Genomic DNA, 14,753 nt, shown 5'->3' with positions numbered 1-14,753 from the left:
CAAATGTGCCACCCGTCAGCTTCCTCGCTCAGAGTGAGCTCTTGTGGCATCTAAGGGCACTTCACATGCTGCTATTTGAGCTTGGCTTGGTCCTTCTCCCAGTCCTCTGCATCTAACACACTCACACACACACACACACACACACACACACACACACATACATTACCTCCAAATGAGCCGTGAGTCATACCGTGGAGGGATTCTAAACCAAAGCAACTCTGAACTCCAGGACAGATGAAGTTTGTTTGGACCAATTTGTGTGAGTGTAACATTCTCATGTAGAATAAGAATAAAAATAGGTATATGGCTGGGTTTGGGGCATTGCAAATGAGAGTAGACCAAGATTACTTTGCAGTAAAGTTAGTCTGGCATTGCCAGACCTTCCTCCACAGCGCTGCTGAGGAGGGTCTGGCTAGTCCACACAGCATTCTGGGATGGGAGAAAAACGTGCTCTGGTTTATTGCCATTTCTTTAAACCAATCACAATCGTCTTGGGTGCCGGACGGAGCAACGGTGCCTCTGCAAAACAGCCTCGGGAAGGAACTTGTTTTGGTGGAACGTGTATGTTCAAAAGTAGTTTTAGTCGTGCAACAGAAAACTAGCTAGTCTATAGTCTATAGATAGTCTAGCTAGCTGTCTGGATTTACCCTGCAGAGATCTGAGGAGCAGTTAACCATAGTCCTCAGAAATCCACCGGAGTTTAGAACGCCAACACAAAGATAGCGGAAGGTGACGGACATCTGGCCGAAATGAGGGAAATCCAGCAATCCCGGAAATGAAACTTCGTTGCTATAGACTACACTAAGGTAGATTGCCCTTCATTCAGTCAGAGAGATAACTGCAAACCTGAAATTTTAAAATACTGCGGCCTCAATGTATTTAAGTTAACAGTTTCCAGACTCATAGGTAGCAGCAAAAAACAAGTTTTAGCATTTATAAGTAGCAGCAGTAGTAGTAAAACTTGTACTAACAATGGTGTAATCTAACTCTGTTTCCCCGTTGACATCTGTTGCCCCCTACCTAAACCTGAACCAAGGGGGGCGCTACACATTTTAACAGGAGGGAACCACTATTCGATGGGGGAGCAGACTTCGTCACAACACCGGCACTGAATTAAATGTTGCTCTATCTATCTAGAAGCTATCAAAAACTGCTAGTTTCTTTCTACTGCTGCTCCATAGAGAGCATACTGACTTATTGTATCTGTGTGTGGTTTTTCGGCTGCACAGCAGTAGAGAGGAAAGTGCTCCAGAGGGTCATCACCACCGCCCAGAAGATCATTGGCTGCCCTCTCCCCTTCCCTTTCCTGGATGATCTTTACAGTTCCCGTTGCCTCAAAAAAGCCCAGAGCATACTAAAAGATCCATCTCACCCCAGACACTCTCTGTTTGAACTAATGCCCTCTGGCAAACAAACTAACTTACTAACTAACTCGGGCAGATGTTTCAGGACAATTAAAACACGGAAACAGTTTCTATCCAAAAGCCATAACTGCACTCAACGCTACTTGAGTTTTAAGCATGAATCGTGCAGGGAATGTCTTGCATGTGTGGTATGTCTGTGTTTTTGTGTCTTTACTTTCTTTTTTTTTTAAAACTCTCTTTTATATATTTTTATAGTGATTTTTAGAGGCTCTTCTACATTTTTTCATTCACCATTTGCACTTTTGCTGATGTTTTGCACTGATGGGACTGCATCCAATTTTGTTGTACATGTACAATGACAATAAGGACTATTCTAATCTATCTATCTATCTAAAGCAGCAGTAGTTGTAGGTCTAGTGCAGTAGGAGCAGAAGTAGTGGTGTTAGCAGCTATTCAGCCCCATAAAAATGATTCAAATGGAAAACATATTTCTCACAGCTCATAAACAGATGCAACAAGTCAAAATGTTAGGGAACTGCTGCATTTGAGGATGAATTTAGACGGTCTTCCATCACAGGCTCTGACATCCTGCTGCTGCTGTCGAGATGAAATTACACCAGCTTTCTAATGGTATGGCAGTATCTAGATGTCATTTTATGCAGCCTCTCTTCTTGTTTATAGTATGTTGCATGAGCAGGACTAAGTGTGTGTAGAGGAGGAGTGCTTTACATGTAACACCACAGTATCGCAGCATCAAATATTGATTACATTTTAAAGAAGCATGCCTCTGAGCTTTGCTTTACAATCACAACCACATGCAACCTGAAGTAACCACTTGAGGTTTAATGTGAGCCTCCACACAACCTCCTCTTCCGACTCATCAGCTTATGAATAATGTCTGCCTTCTCCACCGTGATAGAACCAGGAGCATACCACGCCTGAACTTAGAGCTCATTACATTCCCTTTTGCCGGGTTCACGGGCTGCATAAATCTCTATGACTCGGTGAGTTTCATGAACCTGCCCTTTGTGTTGCTTTAAAAGTCAAGCTTATCATCCTTTTGTTAGCAGCCAACCCGAATTTGACCTCAAATGAATCTCTTCCTTTCAGCGTTGTCTCCGTGTTAAGGGAAAGTGTTATTTGCTTCCTGAGAACAGTGAAATGGAGAGCTAGAGGCGGTGTAGGATTAGCACCATGGGAAACGAAAGGCCCTATCCAACCGCTGTAGTACTACTCCTGTGGTTGCAAATAAAACTTAAATACTTCATCTCAATACCTAAAATGTGCGATAATCTGTTAAAAAAATGAAATGCAAAGCTGTGTATTTTTTTTTTTTAAGATTATTTTTTGGGCTTTTCCACCTTTATTCGATAGGACAGCTAGGTGAGAAAGGAGAGAGAGAGGGGGAAGACATGCAGGAAATCATCACAGGTCAAGGCATAAACCTCTCAGTATATGTCCGCCTGCTTTACCCACTGATCCAACCCGGCCACAATTTGTGTGAAAAATTAAGGAACATCATCACAGTGATACAAGAATGATCCAATATTGCTATAATATTGCTGATTGGTTTGCAAAATTGGTCTAATATAACAGAGCTGCAACGATTTGTGGATTATTTTATTAAATTAACCGCCAGAAAAAATAATCGGCAACTGTTTTTTGATAATCAATTAATTGCTTGAGTCATTTTTTAAGCAAAAACTCCAAATATATTTTCAGGTTGCAACTTATCCAATGTGTCTAAGTTGTGAAGGACATTTTTCACTATTTTCAGACAATTTATAGACTTAACAATGAATCGATTGATTTAGGAAATAACCATTAGTTAGACGTGTGAAAATGATGGCTACCTCAGCTGAACAGTATCACCGTATTGCCAACCCCTATAGGTTTGTGAAGAGGCAACCAAACTTTTGTGACTATCAGTGAATTTAAAATGTCTAGCCAGATTTATCCCTTATGTCATCTTTTAACTCACTAAGGTTCTTTCCATCCAGATTATAATCTACGGGGCTGAAGTGCTCAATCCCGAGCCTGGAGGAACTCTAAATAACTGGTATTGAATCAATTAGCTGCCTAATTGGGCTGAGATAAAGACTGCCTTTCCTTATCGCCAGCCCCAGCAGCCATTACAGATGGCACTGGGGATCTCCCAGTGGATGTGCCAGTAGGACATAGTGAAGCTGCTGATGGTTTTTGCAATCTAACATTAATCCAAGAGGGAGCTAGAGTGTACTGTATGTGAAGTATACAGACGTAGACACTGTAAAACATCATGAAGGAATTTAGTGGAATCAACTAATCATTTGTCATTACCTTAAATATATGTTTTACTAATTTCAACCTACAATTTCTAGTTTCAAACCACTTCAGAATTTATAAACATGAATTGACTTGACGTGATGAGTTGAATGAATGTACAACTGAGAGTTCAATCAAATGATCTAATTAAGTTTCTAAAGAAACATAGCCAGCTGTTCGCATGCGTTGTTTGAGACTTGACTTAAAGGTCCTATGACATGCTGCTTTTTGGATCTAGTCTCTTTATATAGTCCTCAGTGGTCCCCTAATACTGTATCTGAAGTCTCTTTTATATAGTCCTCAGTGGTCCCCTAATACTGTATCTGAAGTCTCTTTTATATAGGCCTTAGTGGTCCCTATACTCTGAAGCCTTTTATGGTCCCCTAATACTGTATCTGAAGTCTCTTTTTATATACTAGAGTCTATAGTAGGGTCTATCTAATACTGTATCTGAAGTCTCTTTTATATAGGTCTTAGTGGTCCCCCTAATACTGTTTCTATCTTTATGGCTTAGTAGTCTCTTTTATATAGACCTTAGTGGTCCCCCTAATACTGTATCTGAAGTCTCTTTTATATAGGACTTAGTGGTCCCCTAATACTGTATCTAAAGTCTCTATTATATAGACCTTAGTGGTCCCCTAATACTGTATCTGAAGTCTCTTTCCCGAAATTCAGCCTTGGTGCAGAATTACAGCCACTAGAGCCAGTCCCACAATGAGCTTTACTTAGGATGTGCCCATTTCTGTGTCTGTAGCTTTAAATGCTATTGAGGAGGAGAGGGGGGGCAAGGTGGAGGGTGGGGGTGTGGCCTTGACCAACTGCCATGCTTCGCTTGTTTTCAAGTCATGATGTCTCTCTCTCATGGGTGGGCCAAATTCTCTGGGCGGGCAAAGCAGAGAAAGGGGAGGTAACCTTTCCCCTTATGACATCATAGGGAGCAGATTCCAGATTGGCTTTATTATTTTCTAGTTGGAATGATTCAGTTTACTCACGTGTATAGGTAAAATACTGCTTATAAATTGAATCATCTTAAAACATTCACAGTGCAGAAATGTGGCAGCAAAGCAGCCAACCCATTTTCATGAACAAGTTCGTATGATATCGTACAAAAACTTCATCATCATGTGTAATTAAAACCGCTGGCTGGTCTTGACAGTTAAGTTGAAGTTGAGTTTAGCTGATAAAAGTGACTATGATGCGACAACGACAGTTAAGTTTAGGCACCAAAACGACTAGTTAAGATTAGAAAAAATGATTTTGTTTTGGATTAAAACACCAGTTCCCTTAAGTAGACGTAGTACTCCCATGACACAAACACGTGTTTCCTGGGTGAAAGTCTTGTGTTTTCCCCAGGACTCAAACTCCACTCCCCAGCCTGAAAGCCCTGTGTTTTATGACCACAGCGCTCTTAAACAGCAGCAGGCAATGTGGTTCGTACAGCAATACATGGATTTCGGTGCATTCATTTTTGTAGCTATATGTATGAACGGTTCATGAGAAAAGCCCGAAGCAGCACAACACAACAGACACTGCATTAGTTTGTTCAGCATCATTTTGACCTCAGTCAGTTTCACTTTGTCTGGAGGACAGGACAGGTGGTTTGGAAGAAAATCCAGCCTGCTGTAGCTTTCCTTTTTTCTGTTTTCTGTTCTGATTCTGACAAAAAGCGAGACCTCTACCGTAGCATCCGTTGCACTGTACTGTATAAGTGTGTGTGGGGGGTGGATTACACTACCATTTGCTTGATTGTACATTGGAACCTCCCACATCAATACCAGCATGTAAGGACATCTGTTACCCTGCGTCCCCTGGGAAAGGTATGTAGAGTGATTATTTCTACCATGTGAACAGACATTTGCAGAGACCGAGCCACTTTCACAAGGACAGATAGGAAGTGCAAGAAGGAAGTGATCATTTAAAGATCTGTGGATTAAATGTAATTTGCGGATCAAATGGCACATTTTATGTGGGTCTCAATTACATTTTATTCAGTATGGGCCCCGTTTAATGAGGGCTTATGCCATGATATGCACCATTATGCAATGGAACCTCCCACAAAGCAATTCATTATTACCTTAGCTAATGACACACTGGAGCCACTAATCTGCTAATACCTGCCGTTTTAGCAATCTCTAGTACCATCAGTTTTCCAGAAGCTCGCCGAGCTTTGTCCTTTGTTTCGGCAACTGACGGCAGAAGCGGTGAAACTTGGTGAGTGAGCAATGGTGAACAGCTGTCGCTCCCCGCAGGAGCCGCAACCTCGCCACCTGTTGGCAGGCGATTCAGGAACGTGACCCTTAGACCTCGCTCTGTTTTGTAACCAAAACTCAGTTTAGGAGGAGCAGAAAAAAGGATGGTGGATGGACAGTGGATTGACTTTGAAGACTTCTGGAGAGCAATATTTATGCAGCAACTGAAACTATCCAAATAAATGGTCCCCTCATGTGACATACATATAAAGTTCTTCTTCATGGCATCATGTTTGCTATGGACCACTTAGATGTGCATCAGATTACAGCCGGTGAAAGGAGGTATTTGAATACTTAGAGCAATAGTTTGACATTTTGGGAAATGCACTCAATCATTTTTTTACCACGAGCTAGATGATAAGATTGATACCACTCTTATATCTCTACAGTAAATATAAAGCCACAGCCAACAATCGCTGTCTGTTTTCTCTATAAATGCCCATACTAGTTAGAATCTTTTTTTTAAAGGGGGGATGTTGTTTTTTAGGAAGTATACTTCTTCACTTTGTTGCTGAAAGTTAAAGGGATACTTCACCGATTTAGCATTAAGCTTTGTATCAGTAGAAACACGGTAGTATTTTTGAATGACCGTGCTTCCCTCCCTCATGTCCCCCTGAGAGGGAAGATCTCTGTATTGTGGGTCTGGAAAAATGTATACCGATGACGCAAAAATCGTCGTTTTACGTCATTGGTATACATTTTTCCAGAGGCAAAGGACTACAGCCAGTACTTCCGCATAGCCCATAGGGGGTTGGGCGTCTTTTACGAAAATTGCCGAGGTAAAAACGACTGTCAGCCATCTTGAATCATCGCTTAGCTTCTCAGCAGAAACAGACGTGTTCATCCCGAAGGAAATTTTAGAACAACAATTATGTGCATACAAACTACCGCACACATGTACCACCGGGATACATTGCTAGCCGGTAAGGGGACATCCTCAGCGGTGTGCGGAAAGCGGGACGAGGGTAGGAGTTGGAGCTAGGTAGAAGCTAACGATAGCCAGCCACCTGTGCCAGGCTTCGCCTGCTACGGAGACCAGCACAGCCTCAGTAGCGGCTCTGTCACCGGGTAAGACTAGCTAGCTAGTGGAGGTGGGCTTTTTTAACACGGACTGCTGGAGGAGTTTGTGACTGTTAGATGCCGACCATTCTACATATACTTCATAAGTGACCCAATTTAAAGATATATTCAGCTTTCCAGCGGTGAAATATCCCTTTTAAGTTGGTAAGGTATTAAGGATCAATACCTCTCATATGTTGCTGTTAAATATGGAGCTACAGCCAGCAGCTGCTTAGCTTATCTTAGCTTAGATTAGCTTAGCATAAACACTGGAAACAGGGGGAAAAACAACCTTGCAAAATCCTCCTACCAGCCCCTCTAAAGTTCCTTAACACATTATATCTTGTTACTGTAATCGTTAAGAAAACCAAAGTGTACAAAGGACAAATGTTGTGTTTTTACAGGGGGTTATGTATGTATGTGCAGGACTATGTCTTGGCCAGGAGCAGTCACTTCCTGGAGTCTCTGCTGGTGACTCCCCCCCCCCCCCATCTTTGTGCTAAGCTAAATTAAGGGGCTGCATTGGCTGAGCTGCCATTAGCATGGAGAACAACAGATAAAACAATATACCTAAGCAAACACTAGACAACACACTTGATCAGTATCTTGGGCAGACATCCAAATTCAGTCACACATTCCCATTCAAGCACATACCATAAAATTAAGTTTAAAACAAATACAGGCGGCTGCAGACGTAAAATTGTTGGTGTGTGTGTGTGTGTGTGTGTGTGTGTGTGTGTGTGTGTGTATGTGTGCTTGTCTTTTGATCATTATCTTAGTTGAAATTGGTGTCAGATTTGACTTCAGATATGAATTAACATGAGCTGTCCTTTAATTAAATGATTATGAGCCACAATTTGGAATTACATATGAATGAAGCTTTAAGTTGCTGCTTACTCTTGTGTTGGTTGCTTATTTGAATGCAGAATATCTGCACAACACAGCATTGACACAACATTCAGGGTGGAGTCCGTAAATAGTTCTTCAAATTGAGTCAGTTAGTGATGATGGACATCTTTTTCTAAATCACTACCTTGACATTTGAGATCAAGCTCTGAGAATATCTCTGATGCACAGTTATCTCGTCTTAATTACCAGGGATCTGCGTTGCGCATTGCACACCTGCCTCATGAACTTGCGTCAGTCCTGGATGGGGGGTTTGGCAGTTTGGCAGTTTTGCTCCCAGTCTAAAATCTGTTAAATCCCTTTGTTGTCAGCAAAGTCTCCAGGTCCGTTCTTGGCTTATTTTAAAAGTGCACAGGGCCCTCTTTGAATACAGATGACACAATTAACATAGAAATCTGAGAGGGATTACCTTAATATGTCAAGAGACTTCCTAAATTAGAGTAGTGTGACACTGATACGATTCCCTATGCAAGAAATGGATTTAAGTAAAGATTATTATGTAATCGTAAAATACACCCCCAGGACTGTGTGTCACAGGTGACCTGCAGGATTCAGTAAGTGAGTCTGAGAAATGGACACAGGTTTGTTTGTGTATGAGTCTGTTTACTCATGCGTTTCTTCTTGCAAACTCTAACAGGGAACATGTGTAAATATCTGCAGACTTTGCCACAATCACATCGGACTTTCACTGTATGCTTTTCTTTTACCTCTTATCTTTCTCAGTCCAGTCAAAGCCTACGTATTGCACTGGATTTGGAATTGGTGGTCAGGGATATAGGCAGATGGGTGTTCACCTCCCCGCCTGCTCTGCCAGCCATGGCACAAATGTCACGACTCAGAGGGCCTTCGGTTGCTTCAGTACCACAGAGAAATCACACTGGCACGGATGAATAGATTTAATTCAAATGGGAGCCCAGCGCTATTCATGCATTTACAGACCCCGACTTCATTAAAGCTCCACTACTTTCTGGGGTCACGAGGAGGAATGTCAGAGGCAGGGTGTGACATGATAATGAAGGTTATAAAGTCTTAATGCACTTTCTACATTACTGGACTTCCTTTGATTGGAAATTTGAATTGTCATTTAAAAGTTGGGAAATTGAGTTATTAAAGTTGTAATCCTTAAGATTTCAGTCCTGGTTGATTTGGTGACACCCATGGTTACCGTGGTAACCGCAAGTATAGGTCCTTGACTGAGGAGGAGCTGGTCTGTTTACAGTACAGCCTTTTTTACTTGTTTGGCCTTTATTGATGGGACACATAAAGAAAGAAAAGGGGGTAGAGATAGGGGGATGACATATAGCAAAGGGCCCTGAATCGGACTCGAACCCGGGCCACTGTGATAAGGACTGAACCTTAGTACATGGGACACACGCTCAACCAGGTGAGCTACCGGGTCAGCCCACAGCTCACTGTGGCTGCCCTATCTTGTTTCATTACTTAATATTCAAAACTGCAGAATGCATATGCAGAAAATTACCTTTGTAAATGAATTTTTGATGAACATTGGCCATTAGCGCTAAGTCCCCTTGGTGTTTTGCTAGTTGGACGCTTTTAATGTGAAGCAGCAGCAGTAGGATGTTCCGTTATTAGCATTAGCAATAACTTAATACAGCTCTGATAGAGTGTAAAGAGAGTGAACTTTAAGAAGCGTGTCTCATATCAATGCCATAAAGTCAGGGATGTACTGGGACAAAAGTTCGGCCAGGGACTTTGGGATGGAGCGGCCTTTTATGAGAGCGTGTGAAGAGTGCACGTAGAACATTTTATGGAAGTCATTTTATATACTACTATATATAATCCTACATAATGTAACAAAGATGTAAAACAATAAAAACGTATCCAGCCTTTGTGGTGTAAAGACCTTCAACTCAGGATGTTTTGCACACCTGCCTCCTCAGTTTGCTGACTGCAGAGCTACATCTGCAGGAAAATGATATCAGTTACTTATACAATTACCAATAACTAACCCTTGAAAAGTAACAAAGATTTCTAATTCCGCAGGCTATTACATTCAAGTCAATAGTGGATCTTCTCTTAATTTCTGGTCCTGCCTCATCAGTGCTCTCGCCGACAGTGGTATTAACCTTGGCCTTTCCACTACGGAAAAGCTTGATTCATTTTGCAGCAACTTGCTCTAACTATACTTCTTTTTAACCTCAACTTCTCAGCGCCGCGCATCTCTTTTTCATCTTCACCACCTTTTTTTCGTTAAGACACTTTTAGGTTTTCCTAAAGCCAATCAGATTTAACAAAACAGGGAGCAGTCCAAGTAAGGGAGGGGTCGTTCGGCCACTCGCGTCCCCACCTCGAAAATGACGGTATTGAGTTGTCCCATTCTGACGGCTGGGCCAGAGCTCCGTTTTGCTCTGTCTGTGGATGTGAGAGCCAGGCCAGCCATGTCACGGCTGTGGGCCGTAATGTCGCCTGGTATAATACCTACAACTGTAACTGACATCTAAAATTTAAATATGACCGCCGGCCGGTTTGGCCCGTGATGGACCAGCCGTTCGGGAAATCTCCTGATGGCTAGTCCGCCCCTGGATAAAGTTATGCTGGATCACATACATGCCTGTGAATCCTTTGTGCATCTGAAGGCTATTTGAATCCAGCACAGGAATGTCTGACTCTGCCTCTAACAATGAAAACTACTATATAGAGCGGCAATTGCAGAATGTTGTGCAGAACATTAAATGGCTATTGCTTAAAAAATAGCCATTCAAAATAGTGTCAAAAATGGGGTTTGATTTAATGAAAATCTTAAGGTTTATCATTTTAACACGCAGAAATGTTTTTCAGCTAGCTTATGACCTCAACAATATTATGTGTGTTGCTTTGGCAACAATCATTTTGCATGAGTAGTCACTTATTTTAAATTATTATTATTATTATTAACTTAATTATTTGTTTTTGCAGTTACATTCCATACAAAGAAGAAATGCAAACAGGGATGCTCTTCCCCCTTTGCTATTGTCAAAGCAGCATTGATTGTATCAACATGCAATTAAATGGTAATTCAGTGATGCAGTGCTATTGTGGGAAGCTCTGCACGAACGGTCCCTTTAATTATCCCTGATTGTGATTACAACATGGTTGTGCATCTTTATCTTTGCATACATTGTTTGCCCAACTTTCCATAAATCAAGACAATAGTGGAACTGCAGAGGATACTTACAGCACCGCCTCCTGTGGAGGTCAGAGCTAACTTTCCTCTCTGCGTTTGCTGTGGTGTTGTACAGTAGTGAGTGTAGGATTTGAGATGACGTGTTGGTGATTTACTGTGTCTTTACTCTTTCTTCAAGGACAGAGTCATGAAGTAGGGCTACTTCAGCCATTTCTGCTGCTGCTGCTACTGCTACTGCTGCTGCTGCATCATCGTTATCCACATTTCCTTAGCATCATGCTCGTGGTTTCAGCAGATAGGTTACAGGGGCAGCCGTGCACAGGGAATGACAATAGAAGGTTGGTGTATTGTTATCAAATTAGATTGATCCCTCTGCTTCAGATCGCCACAATGCTGCTTTTAAACAAATGCGTTTCATTCCGTCAGCCTGATGTGATTTATGTTGCGATCTCTTGCTGTCCCAGATTGGGGTTCGCAGTTGAAGGACGCGACCCGTCACTTAGCAAATGACACAAGTGTTTACGTCAACGCTGCACAACATGCCTTCAGTGCATCTCCCTGCCCCCGGTGGCCTCGACACGGATGCAGAGTCACAGCGAGATTGTTGTCTAGTAACGGTTACCATGGATGCCACACGGTGCTGTCAGGGGCTTAATTGTAATGGATTTAAATTGAACTGTTGAATTTGGAGCTGGGAGAGGCAGAGAGGGAAAGTGGGGAAGGAGAAAGATGAGGAGGAGGAGGATGGCTGTAGAGACTGAGGGAGGAGGGAGCGACAGAAATAGTCTGAGCATTAAAAAAAAAAAGACAGAGAGGTGGAGAGAGACAGACACAGTCAACCAAAGAGACAATGAGCCAGAGATAGAGGAGGGGGGGGGAGTCGCTCTGAAAGCCCTCGCCATCTGTGATGAGGACTTGGAAGAGCAGTAATTGATCCTGAGAGGTGTGTGGGGGCTGTTCTCAGCGCGGAGCTATGGATGAGCCGCGCTACTAGCTGCCATGCCAGTGGCACACCACAGTGTCAGGCATGTCTTAACGCACAGGTGAGGGCCAGCCGGGGCACTAACCTTCTATGTGGGCTCTCATTAATGTCCATGTCGGTAATGACCTTCTCCAACCCCACCCCACAATGACATTACTACTGCTCTAAGGAGGGCCAAGTCAGGTGCTTTGCCTCTTTCTTAGAGCAGTGAGACTCCATCTCTTCCATGCAGGACAGCGCCCTGGGATGATCTGATTTATTTTTGACCAGAATAGTTTGTTTCTGGGTGGCTCAGCAGTCGCCTCACATGTGTGACTAGGAGTGTGTGTGGTTGTTTATCTATGTTGCTGTGGCTGTATTACTGAATGGGACTACCGATGACAGGCCAGAGTTGTTTACGTTTGTTGTTGGAAAGTCACCGAGCTCAGTTAAAAGTAGTGATGTCCTGATCAAATTGGTCAATCAAGTTACACTGGATTACATGCAAGCCTCATTACCCACGTATCCCCTCATGTGAAACACATTCTAATGTACGGGTTCCTATGATATCGTACGAAAACTTATGCACACCAATTTGTGTGATATCCTACGAAATTAGGCGACCACTGAACTATCACAATACATAAGGTTTAGCGGCCTTTACAGTTTCTATTTAGCAGAGAAAAGGTTACTGGAGTCGGGTTCAGAGGCCGTTGCACTTGAGCTTAGCCGACAAAAGTTGACCGCCATGCAGAGACAGCAGTTAAGTTTAGGCACCAAAACCTCTTAAAAAAGATCGTGGTTTGGATTATAACTAACCCTAAACACCGCTCCCCTTAAATAGTACTCCTGGAAAACGAACACGCGTTTCCTGGTTAAAAGTCTTGTGTTTTCCCTTTAACCTCTTCCGGGACACAAACTCCGCTCCCCTGCTTGAAAGCCCTGTGTTTTACTTTTCCTAGCTATATGTACGAATGGATCATGAGAACAGTCTGTCATGTGTGAAGGCAATTTGAATCCAGAGTGAAGGACTCCACCACTAACAATGAAAACTATTATACAGTATGGAGAAGTAATAAAATAAGCCTAAATTCAACCCTAACACATGCCAACCATAAATAAGCATCAAAAATAGGGTTTGATTGAATAGCAATAGCAATGAAAATCTTGGAGTTTTATATCTGTTTCTCTATAGGTCGGTCGCTGTTTTCTGTATTTTGTGAATGCTTTTTTGTATAAGATCAAATAGCTTACCTTTAAAACTAATGTCATTCCCATCAGCCTCAGCTGTAGGCTTCTTTGTGTTTAGTGCTAATAGTGCAAAGCAAATACAGGTCAGTGTAAGTATGTTAGCATACTGATGGTAGCATTGAGCTTAGTGAAGAAATATAAGAGCAAGAGTAGATCTGCTTTAAGGCTTTCTTTGATGGTTTCCTGTAATATTTTGTATCATATTTCAGAGGAGTGTCAGTGTGGATCTCTGGAGGGGTTTTGGAGATTTTGGAGGGGTAGAGGGCTTTTACATGTCTGTGCAAGGGGGTTGTTGTCTCATAATCCGTCCATATGACAGCAATAAGTGGGTAAAAGGATGAATGAATGAATACGTTTATTCCTATTAAGGTCATTGTTCAGTATTTCTAGAATAAACTGCAAATGGTTAAGTCTTACAAGTGGTTACTATTGTGTCAATAAAAGACTTACATTGCTTCATGATTTGTTTTAATTGTGTGGGAACAGCCATTCTGGAGGATGTCCCATTTAGGAACAAAATTCTTTAAATACACATGAGAAAATATTTATACGCAGGCTGTCTCATACCCAGAGGATAAGACATGAAAGTATTAATAAAAAAAAAGTAACTTCCACTGCGGCTCTCTGTGGAAAAGAAAACGGATAGTAATGTTGAAGTTCTTAATGTTGCGTATGATAAGTGGATATTGAGGGCTTCAGAAGGATCCTTGGGGCTTCGCCTGTGTGAGAAGCCGATGAGACGACTCGGAGGCGGCCGTGGCTCTGTCTGTGCGCCCTCGGCCGGGCAGGGCTGTTAATCAGCGCTCAGGGTTACATCAATGATGTCAGCACAGTGGCCACAATACATCACACTGAGCAACCGGGAGACACTTCAGTCCATGGTGAACTCAGCACTGCGCCCCCCCTGCTGGAGTCTTTACCTGCGTGTGTGTGTGTGTGTGTGTGTGTGTGTGTGTGTGTGTGTGTGTGTGTGTGTGTGTGTGTGTGTGTGTGTGTGTGTAAGGCCTGGTCTGATGACATTATCAGGGTTGGTAATCTGCTCTGTAATTGCCTGCTGCTAACACGGCAGTGATGCTGATATGGCTGCAGAATAAACAGACTGTTAACAAGTAGAGGGAGCTCGTCTCCACTTGATCCGCACAGCACAGCGTGACATCTGGACTGGACGAATCCCGGAGAGGAGGAGAGACAAAAGACAGACTGACACTGGGAAGCAGGGAGTGAGAGATGCATAAAGACAGACAGGAGGGAAAGAGAGAAGAGGGGAGTAAAACGTGTGAAAGACCAAAAGAGAAGTGGAAAAAAAAGAGGCAGGGGGGTAGGTATAGAAATGTGTGCTATTGTGACATTTACCTCAATAGTTTTTTACTCCGTGACAAAAAATAATCAGCTCACTATTTTTTCCTTAAAAAAGCAGTTCAGTTACTCCTCCTTCTACAAACCTTGGTCAGATTGCACCCCAGAAAACCAAAAAAACAAATTTTGGTTTCTTTCAATTAGTTCATTGTGTATCTGTATGTACGGAAAAGGAAGTC

At 42.5% G+C, this 14,753-nt stretch overlaps 1 protein-coding gene across 15 annotated transcripts in view; it reads left to right on the top strand.

The window, feature by feature from the left end:
* The window catches only part of slc8a3 (solute carrier family 8 member 3), a 132,919-nt gene that overhangs the window by 94,206 nt on the left and 23,960 nt on the right, over positions 1-14,753 (top strand). For 2 of the 15 annotated variants that reach the window (XM_078278224.1, XM_078278220.1), the window contains one exon: positions 5,254-5,283. The exons of 7 other annotated variants lie outside the window; for them this stretch is intronic. In XM_078278224.1, coding sequence (XP_078134350.1) covers positions 5,254-5,283 — 30 coding nt within the window. Of the gene's footprint in view, positions 1-5,253; positions 5,284-6,970; positions 6,986-7,938; positions 7,945-11,704; positions 11,754-12,157; positions 12,167-13,030; positions 13,075-14,753 lie in introns of all 15 variants that reach the window. 6 more of the 15 variants (XM_078278223.1, XM_078278221.1, XM_078278230.1 and 3 more) reach the window with 5 other exon arrangements.

Source organism: Sander vitreus, chromosome 20, assembly GCF_031162955.1.
Source record: "Sander vitreus isolate 19-12246 chromosome 20, sanVit1, whole genome shotgun sequence".
NCBI lineage: Eukaryota > Metazoa > Chordata > Actinopteri > Perciformes > Percidae > Sander > Sander vitreus.
Note: the sequence above shows the minus strand (reverse complement) of the source record. Positions and strands in the feature narration are given on the sequence as shown.